We start from the raw sequence: 14638 nt of genomic DNA on the forward strand, positions 1-14638 counted from the left end.
GGACTGTTCAGCAGGGATCCCAAAAGTAATCAAAAATACCATGCTTTGTAAAAAGCTTAAAACGAAAAGATTAGCAGGTTGCGTAATACGCACACTGTAGTATTGGTGTGGAAATGTACGGCTGTAGTGCCTTATCTGCTTATATTTAGACTGCCTTTCCTGAGTGATGCTGTGTTTAGGCTCAGCAAGCCTCCTTTGTGCCACCAATTCGCAGATGAATGCCCTGACTAACCTGTCGACATACTGAAAACCACTTTAATCAACAAAATGTAAAAAATGAACCTTCGACAGGATCAAAACACCTGGGGACAATCTTCACTCTATCACCGTAAAAGGTGGAAGGAAGAAGAGCCTGAAAAAATTGTTTGGTGAAACTTGCGCAGTCGCACCTGAAACCAAATATCCAGTACTTATTTCCATTACAATTGCTTTCATTAAAGCACATCTTGGGGGAAATTCTCAAACATAATGATCTCTCGAACAATTAAAAAACGATCTACCAATGGATACCTTCGGCAATATGGCAAAATGCAGAGAAACAGGTTACGGGGTATTGCACGGACATAATAAAATATGTGACCACAAATTTGTTGAAGTGGCCATTAAGAGGATCAAGTATCAGAAATGGTGTACAGTGCCTACAAAGCGTCTACATTCAAAATAGGATTGTTTTAATAGCATGAAAGCATTTGTCGGCAAATGTGTTTGTTGATAATGACTAAAGGAGTTTAAAGATAAACATTTGAGATACAAGTTGCTATCCTCTAACGGAAACAGTGGTACAAGCCAACAGTACCAGCGTAAACTACATTTTTTTCCTACTTATGTGGTAGAAGTTTTATCAGAGAAATAAAACTGTAATTGATATTGCAAACAAAAAACACGTGACAAAATAAACTGCAAAATTCCGGGTCCAATGTGCTCGAAAAGATGTGGTTACCCGATATTATAACTTGACAGTTGACCCTGACCATGTGGTCAAACTTCAATCATTGTCAGGTGTGCCAAAACTTGCCGGCACCCTCAACCGCCGCTATTTTACAATTGGGCTAGAATACATAATCTGTGAAGCTTTGATGCTGAACTATAGTTGAATTAGCCCTCACAATCCATGCTTGACTTTTTTCCAAAGCAAGGCCTGATTTTGACTCTTGCTCGGCTCAAATGCTTACAAATTTACAGCGATCAGCAATGAGATTTTGAAGAGGTGTAAAGTAATTTTATTCCGTATACGTCATCCTTTTGTGATGTGTGCGTTCACACTAGAGCTTAGGCCGGTGCTATTTGTATCATTTTTTTTCTTTACAAACTCCCAGTCATTTTGGGGATTAAAATGGCGTGCAGACTAGGATTGTTACCTTTAAGACCGATAAATTTCGGCGGAAATATTTTGAAAATTACCACCAGTGGTGAAAAAGTAATAATAGCAAATTTCGTAGTACATGCAAAACCCTGCCCAAAAGAAATTTTTTTCACATAAATGACATAAAAGTTAACCGCGTGCATTCGCTCACTTTTTGTTATATACAGTGGTCACCAAACCCTGTATGAGATACGTAACCTAAGAAGTTTTACTCAGAATTTTTTATGGCATTCAGTTGGAAGCCCACAAAAATAATATTATTCAATTGGTAAAACCACTGTGTTGATTCAACAGAGCTGACCAAATTGTAATTTCGCATCAATAGATTGCACGGTCGCTAATGGCCCAGTCTAATCCGTTATTAGATATGCATATTTTCCTCATGTTTGACCCGTAGAATTCAAGCATGGCGTAACACTACAAAATAACGATTTTTTCGACAGAAATGCTTGCTCCCTTGATGAGCATAAATGGCGCCAGTTACATAAAATTGGGTTAATCCAAATGGTCAGGAACTGGAGCATTTCCTATTTCAAAGGATAAAGTTGCTGGGCGTGTGGAAAAATTCGTCTGTGCAAAGCTACGTCAACATGGAGGCCGTTTGTATCGCAATTCCCACAATCTATGCCATCAATTGAGAAGGCGCCATGTTTGGTGTGACTGATGGCATCACTCGTGAGAATTTTAGATTATCACAATCCTAGCTGAACCGAATTCTAACACCAGGTTCTGCGTGAACTCTCATATATTTAAATCAAACATCATAGTGTGGTCTTAAGAATGGTCAGTTTGCCGTGAATACTGGGATTTTGTGACTCTTACCCAGCTGCAATGACATTGCAAGCCGCTTAAATAACATATTATTAATATGCCTTCGGAATAAGAGACCGGACACTTTAAAATGCACCATAATCCATAGGATTTGGAAGCTATGAAGGTCTGACAATGTAGCTTAAATATATGTGATTAGAAAAACGTGGGTGAACTTTGAGCTTCTGAACAACTATTTTTGTGCCAATCTATGCTGAAAAGCCGAGAAGATTTTCGGCTTTTCAGCATAGATTGGCTTCACTTACAGGACGAAATCCCACAAAAATCCCAAATCTCCTCACACTACCAACAACAACTATTTTGTTTCAAATAATTAAGTCGCAGCATGCCCCGAATAGTTCCATGACACATCGGCCTGTGAAATCCATTCCACTGTTTTTGCATTTGCAACTACGAATATACATTTTGTTTGGTTTATGCCCATTTGTACAGTGCTAGGCATAGTGGAAAATCACTATGACTATCCCTGACAATATACACCCATAAGATTTTACTAGCCACTTGTCGCTTTCAGTGACGTTTCTGACGTTGAATTCGCTACTAAAGTGGGTCGTTTTAGTTTTGTTTATCTACGATACCTTTCTGGCATATCAAAACCCAACAAAAGTGTGATACGATCCTTTACTATTCACTCAAAGGCTTGAGAGCTAGAACATGGAACCCTGTTCTCAAAGATAGAATGCACTTCTGTAACTCAACACTTTTGCCTGTACATTTTATAGGATCTTTTTCAGACCCACGATTTCACCCTTTTTTAACTATGAGGTTTTCGACGCTCTATTCACATGGTCTGAGTTTGCTAAAATATGGTAAGACCTGTGCACGAATTGGCAAGTATTTGTGATTCTACACATAGGTTATTAAAGCACCCAGAAAGAACAACAAAAACAACAAAACGGCATTGTTAGTAACAGGCACGTTTAAAGCCAACTATAGAGATAGAGGGCAGAAGTAGCCGAAAAATCTAGTGCTGTGTAAAGTAATACAAGCTTAATCACTCAATGCAGGAACGAGTCTTAAGATACAGATTTAGACTTTAGACAGACTTTAGACAAATTTTAAACAAAAAGGTCACACGGTAGTAACAAGGGTATAGACTGGAGTGTGGAACGCTTTTAAATTATCACCATTCTTATTTACAGTGGGCACGATGCTATAGGATATGGGATGCAGTGTAACTCGCGGTCGTGATATCTTTTAAAGCCAAAGGTACAGCGCAGTCGGGTAGACTTTGAGCAGGGCAACTTAGGTGATTTGGCTACTGTTTGAATTCCACATCTAGATTATTTAAATGATTTTTTAAAGGACCTCCTCCCAAAACCCAGTGCTTGTCCGCCATTTCAACCTCACTTGTGAATGGTATCTCCAATCGAGCTTTACTGCACCTATAATGTAAGCGTCAGTAATATCATGGCGGATAACTGCAATATTAGAGGCGCAATTTGGAGGGAACTGTAGTAAACTTACAGCATATAGGTAGTGCCCTGAAACTTAAAACTACTCCCAGGAAATGGGCAACATTACTGGGTAACGCGCAAAAAATTGCTGTTTTCCAAGGCGTTAAAGAAGCCTTCAGCTCAGTGCGTAAAATGGCCCATCCGAGTATGCTCAGTTGAAGGGGTTTGGCTTTGAATTACGTTAATATACTATTAGATTTTTATCTTATATTTTCAGTGACACGAGGACTGAGAAGATATATTTTGTTAGCTACAAATGAGCAGCAGAGTTTTTTTAATTGTTTACAGTTTTATACTACTCCCAGGAAATGGGCAACATTACTGGGTAACGCGCAAAAAATTGCTGTTTTCCAAGGCGTTAAAGAAGCCTTCAGCTCAGTGCGTAAAATGGCCCATCCGAGTATGCTCAGTTGAAGGGGTTTGGCTTTGAATTACGTTAATATACTATTAGATTTTTATCTTATATTTTCAGTGACACGAGGACTGAGAAGATATATTTTGTTAGCTACAAATGAGCAGCAGAGTTTTTTTAATTGTTTTACTTACAGTTTTATGCTTTTTGCTTTTTTGAATATGATGGCCCAAAAACCACAGTCTGTGCATCAATAGACAAAGTCAATGCTTATATCATAAAGGTACAAACTCAGTCAACCAATTTTTTCCACCTCAAACATAAAAAGCATGCTATAGCAAGGCAACAATATCACTTTTATGGGTGAGGTTCCCGGTACCAAAGTAGACCCTCAACTAGTAAGTTGAACCATTCAAGCAACCTGTGACTCATTGGAACAGTAGGGGTTGTCTGAATGCAATATATCCATAATACCTAATTCCGTGAGCTAATCCACTTAATAAAGAAGATACTCTGGAGCATCAGCAGGATTCGTCCAGTTAGAAGTATTGTTATATAGACTCCGTACACACAAACAATTGCTTTCCGAGTAGCTGAATGTCTTGCTCTAGATGCCACCTAACTCAAAAAGCCACAAACCAAATACTCAAGAAGAAAACTTAACGTTTACCATGATCTTCTCTACAAAATCCATATACATTTTACTGGACCCGATTCAAAACCGTACGCTAAACAACGCGTATTGAATTTCAGTGGTGGACGCATCGCCCCGTATAATCTAAACTACTGTTGTGCAGCATTCTTATAATAAGTGTGCTTACTAAAGAAAGCTTCGTTGGTTTAGCTGGCTGAATCCTATTCTAACACGTCCTTTCGCATGTTTGCTAAGATGCGTTTTAGAAATGTGGTCGCCTTGGTGTTGGATATTTCCGGGAATGCCATAGAATGTTTGGGTAACCGCAGATATTACCAATCGAAGTGTTTATTCTTTCCCTGGTTACTGAGGTGGATTAATTCCATGTGGTGTGGTATTGCCTACTTTAGTACAAATACCGAAAATACAACCGCCGAAAAACTCCTTTAATCTTGTGAAAAACATTTAAGGACGAAAAGCTTTTGGAGAAGTTGTGCAGTCTTTTCAGGACTCACAAACTCCATCACGACTTGTCATGCTTTAGCGATGAGGATGCCATTGAATCTGGAGTAAACGAATAGCCGCAGGAATGTATGGGAGCCGGTATCTGTGGTGGCATTATGCGGGCATGTTTACCTTCTTAAAGATGATCTGAGTGCAGCCTGTTTAATGTGTACAAAATTGCCAGAAGACCTAATGCCTGCACTGCAATATGACACAGCAAAACCTCTCGCGGATTCACGGAATGAAGAAAAATGCGCTAACAACCACAAGGAGATACGTGAGTAATCAGGCGTTCCAAAAAAAAGGATTAAATAACGAAGATGTTTGAATTTTTTGGCGTCTCTTTTCACGTTCTGAAAGCGTTAAACAAGACAAACTCTCATTCTTGCATACATATGGACGAATCTTCATCATACGCGTATATATCCCATCCCACCTTATAAGAGAAAACAATGACATACAGAGAAACTCACCAGGAATTTCCAAAAGGCGTATATTTCTATATATGTTTGGATTGGATTTCCGTAATTCCGTTAGCTTCCAACCGTCTACGGCGTGGAAATCATTTCCATTTCGAAGATTATCATTTACTTCTGGAATTTGACATTCTTCGAACCCATTCAAACCTTGCCTAATAATTTTCGGATCGTCGAGTGATTTTGAATACTGAGAGGCCGTGTCCAAATTCTTTTTGATGGAGTTGTTTTCAATGGACATTTTGTAGTTGCGTTAATTATCGCACAATCAATCACAGTAAAGTTTAACTTCGCTTTCTATAGTTTATTATCTGATAAATCCAGGGAGAAATCAACGTGAACCACGAAGACATGCCTTTAGGTAGCTATCGAGGGAGGGATTTATGAAATCGGAATTCAGAACTACTGCTATTGTCTAGTTTGAAATAGAGCATTTATGTTTGGGTTCATATGTTTATAGTACCACTACGTTAAAACAAACCTATCGGATAATTAGTTCAACAGATCACGCAGGCTTGCCAGGCTCGCAAACGATTAGACTACGATTAGTTAGTATGTTTTCTGATGTAATGCTCAACGTGAGGCGGCAGATGGGACCGCTCCAATGGAGAAATGAACTTTAGCAACATCTATATTTCAAATTGACATTTTCGCGATTTCAAAGCCAAATTAATAATGCATCAAAGATCATTTGACCACGCCACTGATGGGTGCACTGGAATCCGACCTTCCATATGTAGGAGAGCCCAACTGAAAGGGACGGTTTCTATTATTTAGCGTGTACTCACCTACAACAAAACGAAATCGTTGTGACGCGGTCGACTGTTTGGCCCTCACGTAAAAGCTCTGATGGTCGCCCGCGTCAGGAAACTTTGCAGTATTGAAGAAGTGTGTTGTTTGCTGCGTTTTATCATGTGGTTTATTACCACAAGGCCCCTCATGACCAGCTCATATTGAAGTTGAGACAGAATGAGGAATGATGGTCGTGAAATTTTAGCGACCTTGTAAAGGAATTATGTTGCCTTTTAGACAAAACATTAAATTAAGGCTAGAGATTCTGCAGCGAGCAAAGGTAAACAGTGGATTTTCGATTGAAACTCAGAGGTATTTTAGTGGATGCAGGAGGAATGGGATAGGACACGTTGCCCGGAGCCGTGTTTAACGTTCTGAGGGGTTTAAGTAATCTTGAGCTACGGACCTTTCTTTGTTAGGCAGCTTTGGTAAAGGACGTGCGGGGTAATTGTTAAACCGCCTAATCCCTAACTTCCAACCACATCTCACTACTCTAGTAGTTTTTCCGATACAATCCCATGCAAGTATTATGCCAAACACTACGTCACAAAAACACTAATCAATCATTCCAACAGATATAATTAACGCAGACCAGCTTTGAAAATAGGTAACCAACCTTCTCCAAGATTTGTACTGGGTTCTGGTTTGCACTGCATACCGAAGCCAATTGTCAATCGTCAGAAAACGTCAGAATAAAAGGCAAAAAACAGCAAAATTTTGTGTGAAAAATGAAAGCACGAGTCTTTCGGATGAAACAAATTAATTTGGGAATACGTCAGACGAATAATTAAAACGACCAAATTAATTATTGAGATGCACTTCGGTTCTCTCCCGTGTATATCCTCTCATGCTTCGACCTTCAGCAATGACTGGTTTTAAAGCCGTTTTTGCTGTTACCCAATCCCCCTGGCCCGTAATCTGCATCCACAGGAATCTCCAGTTGGGCGAGAAAAATGCCTGCTATCTTCCACAGGCTTCCTTCTACTTCGGCGGATTTCTTTAGCCAACCGCCGCCCAGAGTATTGCGCATTCTGGACTAATGACGCCAAACATGACGTCCGTTACGGGGCTGTTCAAAACCCGGAATGATGATACCGCACCATCAACCCAGTTGGATAGCACATACGCAACTATTCACTTCCTACGATTGACTGTATCTTCTCACCCGTTCCATTAATGCAAATACGAACAAATTCATCACCTAGCCCTAACGACCTCCAGCACGCATTTAATATAATCTGCTGGGTATTTCGTTTGGATTTAACGATTTCGGTGGGGTTTCATTCTGTGCCACCAAGGAGTCGACTATTTTCTGTACAGTTGGCTTTCCGACCGGTGTGCTGCCACCAACTCACTTTTCCAGGGAACTTTTACGCCTGACTCCACTAGAAGAGCACCACCAACAAAACTATGTGGGGTTTCCGTAAATCATGACTGTCAGATTCCCGCCACCATGTATCCGCATTGCTAATCACCACTTCATCATCCCGCTTACATTTTTCCATCATCAGCCAAACGGCCCAAGACCACGTGACCTTAGCGTTGGATTTTGGTTTTGGTTCGAAATGACCGTTTGAATTACGTCGAATCGGCAGTTTTACCCGAGCCGTTGTTCTGGTTCCCCATTTTCCGCAATTTACTTGTCATGTGTCAGACAGGTTATCCCCAGTTTTCCCTACCTCGAATTTTGTCCGCCACTTGCAAAATCCTACAGTCAGATCTCAATTAAGCTCGACATTTTCACAAAAATCAGTGGTTACTGCGCTTTCCTACCCGTCCGGATTGGGCGTAATCACATCTTCATCCGATAAGGACCACTTTTTATGACCACCAATCACTTGGAAATAAAAGCTAATATTAATATGGTAAGACGCTGTAATAAGCAGCTTTTACGTAGAAGATGATAAAATATGACAAGTTTAAACCAATAGTTGTGAAAATTCGAAAAAGATTTGTAAAGATATTGAATGGAAAACGTTGATAACGGAAAGCAACATATTTTATAATTTAATTCCTGCAAGACATTACAGTCAAAAACAAAGTTTTGCACGGGGCAGTCGGAAGCAATTTGAAACACACTGAGAGGCAGCTTTCCGGCCAGCCAATCTAAGATATGCATTGCCTACCTTATAGCATGGGAAGCAGTTAGTAGAGCACTAAATCGCGATTAAGCCGCCATTCGATCAATCCGCCAGATCATTAAATAAAAAAGCGTAAGTTATGTAATCGGGAGCAGTTAAGGTGATGTTAAGCACCGGAAAGCTCGCTGAGAATATTCGCACTATTTCCGCGAAATGTTTTGCCACAGCGTCTACAGTATTTCTCGAATAAGCATCTCTTTGAAACCGGGTAGATATTTAGTATGTTTTTAAAACTATTTGGAATATTAGGCCCAGTACCGCAACATACTTTGAGTGGACATAAAGGGTTGTACGGGAATATACAGGCCTTGTGATAAGGAGTGTACGCGACGAATTCACACAAAACGTACCCATGAATAGACCGAGTGAGGCTGCACTCTCATTCGTGGTAAATCTCTCCAGCGAATATCTCAAAAGTAGCGGGCACTTCTTAATCCGCGTCGTGGTTTACAATTCAGAATAAATGTGGTTAATGCAGCGGAGCAATAACGCGTGCTACTAAGTTGAGGTTGGTGTAAAATTTCCCTGTGTGAAATAAAACTTTATTCGTATTCCATCCTTGCGGAAAAATTAGGTCGTTTAGACGAACGACCTACTCTGAACCTACTTGCGAATTAGCTGTGTGGAAACCAGCCAATGGAATATTGTCTAGTCACTACACCCTCAGATTCAGAAAATGGACATACGTTATCTTCAGTTGATGGCTAAGGCGCTGAATTCGCCCAAAAGAAATGTGAACAGCAAACATCATGTTTCAGTCTGCTGCTGCATCAATTCTGTTTCAGAACCGGGCCATTATCGGGTACTGTGACCGTTGTTGTTATAGGTGCCCACCGAGTATAAATTGTGCCAGTTTAGGAATGAATCCATCGGTGTCGGATAATTCCAGAAATTCATGCGACTGTCCTCCTTCTGAATAATAATAACAATGTTTATTCCCAACTTGTGGGTGGCATACCGCTTGACATGATCAACTGTCTACAGTAAGAAAAATACATGACCGGGGGTTTGTGGGTGGTGCGGATTGCACGAAAAGAGGACAATGTCATAAACAGTGGGGAGTATTCGATGAAATAGCAATAACAGTTTTCTTTCCCAACTTGTTAGGAACAATGAGCATAAGGTCCGACTAGTTCGAAGACATGACCATCTGGCATGAACTAAGGCTGAAAACCATTCCCGGCCATGGGTGACCTTGGGCGGTTAAGTTAATCGGCTGACTGCCTCAGAGTAGCATTTGGTAAGCTAACAGCTATCTTCTTCCCATTTCAGGATTTCGAAAGCTTGATGAGGACTGCTCAACAAGATGGTCATATGTTTCATGCCGTGACAGACGACAATCAAAACGCATAATAAAATTCAATTTTTTATTTCGTCCAAGTTGGACCACTGACTTTTCCCAGTCTATATGAATGAGCCTTTGTTAGCCAGTTGGGTAATCATCATGTCCACCTAGCAGATTGTTGGTCAAGTGCATCAGCAGGCTTCGGTCATATGCTCATCAGAATGGACGTAGTTCAGCTCCAGCTGGTCAATCAGTCATCGTGACACCTAGCCGGATGTCCGCAGTGTTTGTCAACTAAGATTTATTGCTGTGTGGTTGCAACAACAGCGTCCCCACTTGAGCTTGAGCCCAATGGTAGGAGCGGGAGCTATATGGCGACTCCCTACAGCCAGGTACAGAAAGCTTGATATTTGTCGTTGTTTGCAACGGAAAACTCTGCCGCCAGTAAAACGGCCTCAAGGAGTGTATATGGAAACTCGGACATTGGGCATATGATGGTGTTAGCTGAGAGCAGTACGAATTATCCAAATGGGATGAATGTGTTCAGAGCGTCTGTTACTCAGATCGGCTAATTTTGATTTCCGAAGGAAAAGGTTTTTAAATCCGTCAGGTCGTGCAGAACATACAAGACAAAATTTAGTTCCAGGGCGACACGTTCGTCTATTTTGTACAGGCTCTAGTAAGTTCAAAAAATATTGTAGCCTTCATACCCAGTTTTATAGCGTACCCTCGAAAGCTCGCTTCATACTTTTGACGATGTCTTCGCCCAGCCGTGCCATTACCTACAACTACAAACCAACACTTCACCCAGCCTCAGCCTCCTCATTCTAGTGTGCCGAACCCTCCGTTTTGGATATACCCATCTCGTAGACTCGTTCTATGCTTCTCACAGAGTCTGTAATTTGCTGTGCATTTCGCGTTCCATTTTGTCTGTTAGCACCGATATCCCTCTTCCAAGGAGTTCTTCCTAAACACTACAATCCTGCAGTGGCACTAGTGAGTCTACAGTTTCGGGGAACAACATGACAATGAGATTCTCGCCACCATTCATCCGATTTCTGATTCCCCTACTTCATCACCCCTAATTTCGCTATCGATGAGCCTGGCCATGAACCCAACAGTTCCATGCTGAACAGCCCTCATCGGTGGTTTTTGACTCTAGTTCATATTGACCTAAATGACGAAAAGTGCGTCCATAAAACATTTGGAGGAGACTCAGCGAATGCCTTCGATATGCATGGTAACAAAAGACCAGAAAATATCATGAGCATAAATGCCAAAAAGGATTTGGGCATCTGGGTCTTCTCAAACTTGTCCTTCTTACTGCACAATGAGAAATCGGCCCGACAAACATTCGCCATTTTACGGATGATCCAACGCACCTTCTCCCGTATCACTCGCATGGACTTCCAAATACTCCATGAGGCCTACGTCAGACGGCTCCTGGAATATGCCGACCAAGTTGTGCACTCACGAAGCACGAAAAACGTCACCCTCAATGAGCGTGTCCAGCGGGCCGCCACGAGAATGGTTGTCGGCCTCAACTCCGTGGACTGCGAAACGCGTCTCGTGATGCTTGAGCTCTTTCCCCTGAAGTAAAGTCGCCCCCAAGGCGACCTAATTCTTAATTAAGGCATGTTTGAACAAAGCTTGGCAAACAGGCTTTTCACCGTTGACCCAGCAAACACACGGCCGGGACATAGTAAGAAAGTTTTCAAGTTCAGAGCACATATTCATTGGACAAAACTCCTTCTCATTTCGAGCGGTGGGTGCGTGGAATGACCTTCCTCCGACGGTTGTCCACGTTCCTTCCAGAACCCAGTTTAAAGCAACATTAGACATTTATTTACACGAATCCTCGCGCTGGCAAGCAAACTGCCCCGCGCTGAGCATATAAACAGCAGTGCTCCACCCTTTTTCCCTTGTACCTTTCGGGTCAACGACAGCCACTGCCTGACAAGAACAAAAGCATCACGGGACACTTCGGCAAATGCCTCGATCCTATGTAGCAAGCAGTGAATCCGTGAATCCGTGACCGGCCAGATCGTGACAATGGAGCTACCGCACCAGATTGGTTGTTCTGGTTCATCATTTTTCGCAACTTAGAGTTTTCTCATCGTGCGCCAAGCAGGATGGCTCTTTACCGCTTTCCCTCGTTCTGTTTTTGCACGCAACCTTCAAACCTTAACCAGCTGATCTTGTCCCAGCTTTATATGTCATCCTGGTAACTGTGTCTCCATTCCCGTGCCTGTTTAGGTGAGGTCAGGTATACACCCCGAATTGCCCAATATTATTGGCATTGCCCTTTTTTCAAGCAATCCCCACAAATCTCCCCAGTCATGCGATTTTTGCTCATTGCAGGCGATTAACATCTTACTGCAAGTTGAGATAGCCTACATCATTAGGCCCCGTTCTCCTATCCGATGGATGACCTTGAAAATTATTTCATCTAAACAAGCCACTCACACCAAATTTCAAAGAAAACCCTTCAGAAACGCACATCCTTAACTAAGGTGCGATTACCTTGTACCCATTGTAGTTTCCGGGAGATCGTTCCCACTCATCGAATACTGATCGGTTCAGGGCGGTTAGTTTGGGTTAAAAACCCGAGTACTCCGGGCTGCGCCACTGGCTATTTGCACACCCAAATTATTTTCACCCAAACTACAGCGTTTTCGAAATTGTGACCTAAAAGGGGAGCTAGTCTAATCCATTTGCAACTTCCGGCGATATTTCGCCCATGGCATTTTGTTTACGTGAGCGAAGTTTCAAGGTCACACGCCAGCAACGGTTCGCGATTTTTACCGGTTTATGCGACATAAAACACGAAATCGCAGTGTACCATATTTTGGCGTTTCCCCCTGTTCTTTAAAGATAAAATACATCTAAAGGATATTTAATTCAAATTCCACCCTGAAAGACTGGCTTTTGACTTTTGATTTCTTCACACACTTCGGATTTAACAAATGCAATTGTAATGGCAAAATATATTTTGTTCGGTGAACCTAGTGACAACACATTTTACCATGTGTCCCAACTTCTGTTAAGTACATCATTGTTAGGTAACAGCGTGAACTGTGCAGTAGCGATAGGAGGGCCGTCTCTGTGGGTGGTCCCCTTTCCCAGGTTTGCATAACTAGACTGTAGATAATGCAGCATCACGAGGGAGCTGCGGGTATTATTCCTATTATGAATATGACGCTCTGTAAGTGGTGACCACCATGAAGCGGCTGCCATGATAACGGTGGCCGTTGTCATTCTCGTCGACTGCTTACCCTAACTGCTGGGCCCGCGATTATGTGCTACGCTGATTATGGTACCTCACCTGTGCACGGTGACATAATCCAACGACCAACCATACGTGCTACCGCTTAACTATGCTACCTATAGTAACCACCAAGTCGGTATCCATACGGGACGGTAAAAATGGGGCTCCAACCAAGCGTGATAGCCTAATCTGCTGGACTTTCACACTTACTGCTTTATTTCATATCGCCTTACCTGGCCACTTATCATACCTGCTGGTTCCATGTTCGTGTGCGCCGTTGCTTAACCGGTAACTTAATTCCACCTGATCTGTCGTATTCGTAAACATACGCGATTCGCTTATCTTTGTAGTGTATGATAAACAACGGTCGAGTAATTATGCGAACAGACGAACCGGCCCAAACTATGCACACATAACTAACATAATGGCGAACGACGGATCTCAGTCAAAAGTGTACGCGATATCATCTACCTTGACTACTTTTTGAATCTGCTAGGCCGGTGCTTGTATGCGACCGTAAGGCCTCAATTATGCACACCGCCCTAATTTAACTGCTAACGATTGCCCGCCATACTCATAACTGTGCGCGGTGTCGCCTAATTCTGCTATCTATAGTAAATATCGGGCCAGTATCTATGCGGGCCGATAAACATGAGGCCCCAACTGCGCATGATATCTTAATCTAACGGCCGACGACGGCTCGTCACACTCCTCACTGTAGTCGATATCGCCTATCTTAGCTACCTAGCATAATTCCAAGTCCTGTGCCTACGTGAAACACTGAGTATGAGGATTCAACTATGCCCAGTAGCCCAGGCTAATGGACAGCGACGCCCCTCCTACTCATAACTATACTCAATATCATCCGCCGAGGCTACTTATAGTAACTGCCGGACCCTGGACATGCTCGTAGCTGACTATAATGCTCCCGACCATACATAACAGGCCAATCCAAGGACCAACGGCGGTCCCTCGTATCTACACGCCGTCCACCTGCCGACATCCCATGCCTGAAAAGTACACAACCAAATTTGACATCATGTTTCTATTCATTAGTTGCATCGGTACAAACGCAATGTGTGGGCAATATACCTCTCAGTTTTTACTCGACAGGGTTTCTGATAAAAATGCATGATCAACTACGACTCGCGCACATTTTCCGCGATATCATTTAAAAGAACTAATCAAACGAAGCTGCAGTGGCTAACTCACCAATTTCTTAACAAATCTCTTTATCCACAATTCCCGGTCGCTGTCCGCGCTGAACCGGGAGACTTATTGTTATAAAAGCAAACTCACTACTTGCTGAATAAGTCCAATGAGCGAAAACGAGTGAGCAATGTGTGCATCGATGATTCGATAGTGGGATTCGGCAACCATATGCGTCAAACTTCATTCACTCGAATACTGCTCTCTGATACCTCTGCACACTCTCTGTTACTTTGTCTGATGTAACTTCGTCTCCCGCCCGCCTTAGAGACTCCAGTTTCCCAGGCACTGACGGCATTCCCTCTCTTTTTTTAAAACCTGGTGGC

General features: G+C 42.3%; 1 protein-coding gene across 1 annotated transcript in view; it reads right to left on the reverse strand.

Annotated features, from left to right (window-relative positions):
- T265_00682 (hypothetical protein) overlaps positions 1-6017 on the reverse strand; it is a gene marked incomplete at both ends in the record, with an annotated part of 71934 nt that extends 65917 nt beyond the window's left edge. The window contains one exon of the mRNA XM_009164531.1: positions 5615-6017. Within this exon, the coding sequence (XP_009162795.1) occupies positions 5615-5858 (244 nt within the window). The remainder of the gene's footprint in view (positions 1-5614) is intronic.
- Positions 6018-14638: the final 8621 nt, after the last annotated feature.

The sequence above is a fragment of the Opisthorchis viverrini genome (assembly GCF_000715545.1).
Source record: "Opisthorchis viverrini unplaced genomic scaffold opera_v5_7, whole genome shotgun sequence".
In the NCBI taxonomy this organism is placed as follows: Eukaryota; Metazoa; Platyhelminthes; class Trematoda; order Opisthorchiida; family Opisthorchiidae; genus Opisthorchis; species Opisthorchis viverrini.